This window comes from Dipteris shenzhenensis, chromosome 16 (assembly GCF_047967505.1).
Source record: "Dipteris shenzhenensis isolate YYH24624 ecotype China chromosome 16, Dip_SZ_1.0, whole genome shotgun sequence".
Lineage (NCBI taxonomy): Eukaryota > Viridiplantae > Streptophyta > Polypodiopsida > Gleicheniales > Dipteridaceae > Dipteris > Dipteris shenzhenensis.
In genome coordinates this window covers 42,055,213-42,063,177 of record NC_141611.1, presented here as the reverse complement: position 1 = coordinate 42,063,177, position 7,965 = coordinate 42,055,213, and the positions used below count along the sequence as shown (strand labels likewise).

General features: G+C 40.2%; 1 protein-coding gene across 1 annotated transcript; it reads right to left on the bottom strand.

The window, feature by feature from the left end:
- Positions 1 to 253: 253 nt before the first annotated feature.
- On the bottom strand, positions 254 to 1,328 carry LOC147892974 (17.7 kDa class I heat shock protein-like). The gene is made up of 2 exons (XM_087386965.1): positions 1,001 to 1,328; positions 254 to 889 (listed from the first exon to the last, which is right to left on the bottom strand). The coding sequence occupies exons 1-2, from the start codon at positions 1,230 to 1,232 to the stop codon at positions 621 to 623; spliced, it is 501 nt and encodes a 166-aa protein (XP_087243091.1). The 5' UTR covers positions 1,233 to 1,328; the 3' UTR covers positions 254 to 620.
- Between the last annotated feature and the right edge of the window lie 6,637 nt (positions 1,329 to 7,965).

Sequence of the window (7,965 nt, the reverse complement as noted above, 5' to 3'; positions counted from 1 at the left end):
CCATCTGCAAGCGAGGTTTACCGGACAAATTTTGTTTTACTAGAGTGACCATTCCCAAGTGTCATAGAACATAGTCATTTGCTAGCTTTTTCGCGCATAGAAAGTTCTCATGACACTTAACACTAAAAACACTCGATGGGAAAGTAAAAGAAAAGAGAAAAGATACTGTAAGTTCTGCTTCTGCTTCTTTAACCATACTCTTTCACAATGGAAAGCTTGGCAACCGCGAGTGAAAATCCACTGAAAGTTGTGCTTCTTAATTCATTCTGTTTTACAATGGAAAGCTTAGCACCCGCGAGTGAAAATCTACTGAAAGTTGTGCTTCTTTATTCATACTCTTTTTTACAATCTGCTCCTTCAATCTATTATATACAGTGGCAAGGTTAGCAAAACCGGGACTGTCTCTGGCAGGAGGGAGTAACCGCTGTCTTCTCTCTCCCACCCATTACCGTTGGACTAAAGACACGCCCTCATGTCTCATATATGATATAATCACACCGGACTAAAGACACGCACTCTTGTGTCTCGTATATGATATAATCACACAAAACTGGGTTTCTAAAGCCCCATACAAGCTGTTCAAGTGCCAAGGCAGATAGCAGCGGGAGGCAGTAGGCTGCTTAGCCAGAGATACTAATGGTCTTGACATCCGGCTTAGGTTGCTGTACCTTGGGAACCGTGATGGTGAGAACGCCATTTTCCACCTGTGCCTTCATATCATCCGGTTTCGCGTTTTCGGGCAGACGAAACCGCCTGAGGAAACTACCGTGAGAACGTTCAACCTTGTGCCATTTGTCATTTTTGTCGATTTCTTCCTTGGTACGCTCGCCGCTGATGGACAAAACTCGGCCATCTTCCACTTGAACCTTTATCTCTTCCTTCTTGAGGCCTATGCAGAGGAAAACGAGATCAGTCTCCTTGATCGCTGCTAAGGGGCAGACAAGGCAATGACGCATGCGTGAAGGATAAAAAGAGCACAGGAGATAAAAAGAAAACCAACCTGGGAGATCCGCGCGGAAGACGTGAGCGTCGGGAGTCTCCTTCCAATCGACCTGGGTGTTGGCAATGGCGGAGGCGTCACGGTGGAGCTGGCGGAGGGGGGAGGCGAGATCTGAGTCGAGGAGAGACAAAGCTGAAGGGAAGGGATCCCAGAGGGAGGAGGAAGAGAAGGGATCGAAGATGGAGGAGGAAGCCGAGGATCGGCGACCGAAACCGAAGGGGGCGAGGGCCATTGCTGCAGCAATATTGATCAGTGAGTACTTGGGAAACGAAGGAGTGAGGAAGACGAAGCTTGCGAAGTGCAAAAGGAGACAGACGAGCGATGAAGACTTTCCAATGACTTGCTCACGAGTGACAGAACGGTCATGACTCGTTTATATAACACGGAAAACAGGAAGCCTCAAGAACGTTCTTGAAACTTCTTTTTCTTGTTTCCATGAATGTTCCTCCACCTTCTCGAGTGTTCACCCAAAACTTTTTTGACACCTGCATACGGTCCATGGAATGACTTGTTTATGTTGTGCTAATCAAACTTTGTACTCCCCCTCTTTTCACTCTCGGAAGGGTATAGTGACGATTGTCCTTTCACAGGTAAATTGTGAATTTTTTCGATTACAAGATGTTATGCCAAGTTCAACTTTGTTATTGGTGGCCCAGTCTAATCATGTGTGCATGGGACCCTCCAGGGATTAAATCTTCGTGCCAGATGTCTATGCAGAAGCTTTGCATGTATCTGTGGATGCATGCAGGAAACACGAATTCTATGTTACTCCCTGCTGCTGAGAAAAGATTTGGGAATGAAGGCGGTTTTTGGGTGACGATATATGGATATTAAAGGCGGAGTAAAGTTTTGGCAGTTGTTCGTTCAATTTTCACTGCCTTCTACGTAGAGAATAAGGATTTTCGACTTGCATGAGGTGTTCTGTCACTTGGGAGGAAGATACGGTAATCAAGAAGGGGATTTTATACATAATTCGATGATAGTAGTGGCACAGACGGGCGAATGGGTGTGGGTTTCCTATAAATTTGCGTACATCGTTTGTTTGTTCTGTACCCTTTTCGTTGGCCCGCCGCTTGCATGCTTCGTTCATGTCTCTGAGATGGCAGATATGGAGAACGTACCTGAGGCGATGGACACTGAGACAAACACTTTCGAAAAGGGTAGCCCTGCTTCTTGCTTCTACTTCAACTTCTTTGTTTCGGTCTTCGCTTTACTATGAAGTTGTGCATATATGTGATGTTTCAAAGAGTTGAAATCCATGCACTCATACTCCACAAAAATGTGTTTGTAGTCCACGTTTACCCTCCAATGGTAGTGGGGTATATCTATACCTTGGTAATGTTGTTGTACTCTAATCCATGCCATCAATGGTAATGCACATGGAACTTTTTGACATGCACAATAGCTTCCTCTCTCCAAGAGGTGGCATACAACAATCTAGCATCTTGCACATGAGTTAAATGGATTGTTCACCATCTTATATATTTTTCTCGCTTGTGCTCACATTTACTATGTTCAATGGCATTTTTCAATTCATCACATGTCTTGCATTTTGACATCCTTTGCTTTGATGGTGTCTTGACATGGAAAAACTGTCCACACCAAATTTTATACAAGGATGCCCTTGAAATCATGCTCTCTTGTAAACTTTTATTGATTGTTTCTAGCACAACCTTCTTTGTCATTCCCAAAGGAAGATGATGTTGGCATTTCACACTTCCATCCGGCATTGTTTGTGGTGGAAGATGAGGCTATGGTAATTCATGATTGTCGAGGATTTGCTTTAATGTTGCAATTGCATTTCTAGTGCTTCTTTTCCCTTTAAGCTTGTAGGCATTTCCATGAATTTTATGAACCACTTTGTCTTTTACCTCTGCCCAGATGGTCCAATATGTACCATGTGATAGTCCAATTAACCATTGATATCCTCGATTACATATGGATGTTCCATTAACCATGGGTTTCAATTTGGGTTTACAGTGTCTTGTCCTCAAGTCCTTATCACCTTGATGAAGAAAACAAGAAAACACTTGAAGAAGATAGTTATGTCTATTAGTCCCTGTCTTACTCCAAATGCTGATGCGCATGGCTTCACAATCATCTTTTGCAACTTTTCTTATGCAAATTTTCCTGCAACAAATGCGCATAAGAGTCCTTTCTATATTCTCCTGAGATAACATTACATATCTCTTGGGTTTTGGAATTGGTGTCATGATTCGTCGCCTCTTGACACTCACATACTTTATTTTTGTGAATAGTGTCTTGCGTTTCCAAGTTGTGGGTCCATTATCTGGTATTGAATCTATTTCTCCTTAATCTTCATCTCTAAAAATCAAATGCAGAGTGCCCTTGGGAATTATTTGACGTCACTTTATAATATCTTGGAATTAGCAATCTAGTAGACAACTTGTTCATTAAAGTAAACTTGTTGCCAATGCCTCTTGAATTTTGTGGTTAAATTGTTTCTCCTTCATAGTTGGATGTTCTGCCATCCATATGCTCCATGCTAGTGGGTACATTAGGACCATCATAAGTCTTAGATGTTCTGTCATCTTTGCCCTCCATTCCAATGACAACATCATGACCATGATCATTAATATCAATGATTCAGTGAGTATGTTTGAGTCACTTGCAATACAAGACAAGTCTTCTATAATCGTGAACATGTTTGAGTTGCTTACAATACAAGACAAGTCTTCTATATTAGTGAGCATATTTTGGACACTTGCAACACCAGACAAGTCTTCTATACCATTGAGGATGTTTGAGTCACTTGCAACACAAGACATGTCCTCTATACCAATGAGCATATTTGAGTGACTTGCAACCTCTCTTGCATCAACATCACTTATTATAATGTCCTCAATACCTGAAATCATGCCACTATGGTAGTCTTTAGAGCTGCCATGATTTCTTAATTTCGAGCCCATTTGTGTAGTTCTTTTCTTCTCATAATACTTTCCTATATCTTCCACCACATTGAAGGAAACTTTATTAATACGTAAATTTGATTTCAAGAAATCTAACCCCATTTGACAATGCTATGAACTTGAAGATGAGATGTAGTATTAAAGGACCTCTCGATGTGACATATTATTTATTGCATTGTGAATGACCCCTTCACTAGTCAGCTTAATTACCTCCATGATACAAAGAATATTCTAAGCATAGCCCTTAAATATATCAAGTGCTAACACCTCTCCTGAGCAAGACAACATGTCAACTTTTTCCCCCTCAATAAAGGCTCTCTTGATATCTTGAAAGTATATCTTTGGAATGCTTTCATCTTGGTCCCAAAGAGTTCTAAGTGATTGCATATCAAAAATGTCCAAAGTCTCCATGTGGATATTTTAAATGCACAGCAAGACTTAGCATGTTGGTGATTATCACTACACATCTTCTCTCACCACAATGTTGAAAATGACACACATTCATAGGATCAAGACTATGTATTTGTCCAGATCCTATGACTTCATTCTTCTCATATAACACTACTTCTAAACCCTCTGTTATGATAAATACCTGTAAAAATTTTAGACAAAAAACATTAGCAAAACTGTAAAAAATCCCAAAAAATCTCACACTTGAAATAAAAAAACAAAATATATTGATGTGCACCCCAACCTAAACCTTGAATCCTAAATCCTAAACCCTAAACTCTGACCCTAAATCATAAACCTAAACTCCAAACCCAGCATGGTAAATGTACCTCCATCCTATTGCATGTGCAATAGGTTGGTGGGTGCACCCACCACCTGTTGCACAAAAATTTTGTGATTTGTGCAACAGGTGGTGGGTGCAACCCCAACCTGTTGCACAAATCAACATGGTCCCCCCAACCTATTGCATGTGCAATAGGTTGGTGGGTACACCCACCACCTATTGCCCATGCAACAGGTTGCGAGGTGGTCCCCCCAACCTTTTGCATGTGCAACAGCTTGGTGGGTACACCCTCACCAAATTTTGGTGATTTGTGCAATAGTTGGGGTTGCACCCACCAACTTGTTGCACATGCAACAAGTTGGGGGTACACCCCAAACCTGTTGCACAAATCACCAAAAATTTTAAATTATTGTTTGTATTTTAGGGTTCACAGCTAGGGTTTTTAATCTAAATTATAGGATTTAGAGATGTAAATAAGCATTCTAAAGATGTATAGAGTAGGTAGTATAAGATCTTATACTAAATTATTTGCATTCTATAACATAAATACTACAATAGCTTGTGTTGTCAAGAGTGGGAGAAATTGTGTAGCACTTGAGAAAGATGAGATACAGGCATCATTTATTAAAATGCATGTGAAGGGCATGCTAGAGTTTCTTGAAGAATTGTAGTTGATTATCTGGATGGCACCATCGGGCCTCAATTCACCATGGTGGCTCAGAATAGTTTTGACCTCATTTAGGATTTATTGCAACAAGGACTAAAATACCAGTAAAGTAGGACTATATTTTCCTTAATTTAGAACCAAAATAGTGATAAAATAGCTCCAAAAATCCATCACGATGGCGGTGCATGGAGATATATCTAGAAAAATACAATTAAACTTTTAGAAAATGCAATTGATGATACGACTTGAGGGGTCCCCTCTAGGGGCAAGGGCCATATCGACATGCATTATACAATGTCCAAGATGCCATTGGACAAATCAGGCATATATTGACATGCATTATATAATGTCTAGGATGCCACTGGACAAATAAGGCATGTCAATATGGCCCTTGCCCCTAAAGGGGACCCCTCAAGGGCCATATCAAACAATTGCATTTTCTTTGGTTGCACAAGGAAATAGATTTTCCTGGGTTGCATAAGAAAATACATTTTCCTTGTTGCATTAATATATAACTCTAAGAACCAATGTAGTGGTTGTCATAGATTTCTTTTTGTTTGCCAGGGTGATGGTTGTCATAGATCTCCTTCTGTAATAAGTAAAAATAGGTAACTCCATAACTCCAAGAACCAACACGATGGTTGCTCCAAGCCAACCTTGAATTTTCTTAATCTACACCAGTGCACTCCCTTGGTGAGAGGTGGCAAAGCTGCTGCAAAAGGCTAGGCAATGATAGGTGGTCATAGGCCAGAGACTGGGTTACACAAAGCAAGGTAGAGCTGCTATGTGTCAAGCTCTGTGGTGTTTAGAATGATAGATTGTGCCTCATTATTATGCCAAGAACCACCGTGTTGGTCTCTCCAAGCCAACCTTGAATTCTCAGGATCTGCATGGGCGAGTTGCCCAATGACAGGTGGAAAAGCTATGGCAAAATGCTACGTGATTATAGATGTGATGCATGAAGTAGTGCAAAGATGCACAATGTAGTTAGGCTAGAGACTGCACTACACGAAGCAAGGTAGAGCTGCAGTGTGTCGAGCTTTGCAAATTTTAGAATGATATATTGCATCTTGTTATTATGCCAGTGCAGCATCATGATGTGAGAAACTTTTTTGGTAAAAGCGTGGGTCCACCCCAAATTCAAAATCTCACCCAAGAGCACATCACGTTGCGGATCCAAAATGGCCCCAAACATAGTTTTAAAATTGGCTACACCCAAGCAGCCATTGACCCAAGTGTACAGAATCGGCTGCTCGGGGGGGTCACTCATCATATGTAACCCTATCACGTGAGTTCAACAGAAGGATATTTTTTATTTCTAAAATTTACAGAAAAAAACATATACATAAGGGACTATTTAAAATAGTTTTGGAAAAAATTTACAGATTTGTATAGAAAAGGGGTACATTTTATTAATGAAAAATTTACAGATAAGGGATTTTAGAAATAGGCCTTGAACGCAGGTGGTATAGAGGGTTTATATATAGTGACCCCCTCGAGATCGGCTGCAGTTTGCTTCTGGAGACCCTTTTGGGGCTTGGTCAGACTGGGAATGCTTGCAAGTCACAAAAAGTTTTGTTATACATCCAGGATGGGTGCTAGACAAGATGGTTGATCCTGAGAAAACACGGACATATGTCAAACCCCAAAACCCCGACAAGGTGTAGTACATTGGCACTAAATGTATTGTCATGTATGAATTGTAACTAAATGATGTTATCTATGTACTTTGTGAATCGATCCAGGTTCATTTTAGTTTTTATAAGGCTTGCAAAATGTATTATAAGCACATTAAGTAATATTATCATCAACCATGGACCTTCATGCATTAATGATTGTCCTTTGACCAAAGATTTGAATGTCATTTTCATGTTTGCATGAATTCACTAGAGCATAATGTTTGTAAGACAATAACATAAATATATTTAATAGTGGTGTTGCTCAACCTTCATAGATTCCACCCCTTAATTCCAAATTTGTTCATTTATGAAATGTAGTAGGGTGTGCATGGGACGTTCTTGAAAAGAGTGCTATCAATCTCTCATAGTCAAGCACTACTCAGATCTTATAATCAGAGTGTTATTCACCCTTAACAAAAATCATGTTCAACACAACAGAATAGGACATCTTACTATCCAGTATGACTATGTTTGACATGAAGTCCAAGTAGTCACAAAGCATCGATCAAGCACTCAGAGTAGTCACAAAGCAATCACATAGCTTTCGCTATTATGAGATTCCTTGGTATTCACAAAACACTACCAAGCAGTCACAAAGCACTCACATAACTGTCACAAAGCTCTACCAAGTAGTCACATAATAGTCACAAAACACTCAGATAACTATCACACAGCACTTCCAAGATAGTACAGAGCACTTCCAAGAAGTCTCACAAAACTCACAAAGCACTATCAAGTAGTGTCATAACAGTCACAAAGCATTGACCACTCACAAAGTGGTCACAAGGCATACACATAACTTTCACTTTTATGAGACTTCCTGGTTTTCACAAAGCACTACCGAGCAAACACAAAGAGCTCACATAATTGTCACAAAGCTCTACCAAGAAATCATATAGTATTCACAAAGCAATCACGTAACTGTCACAAAGCACTTTCAAGCAGTCACAAAGAAG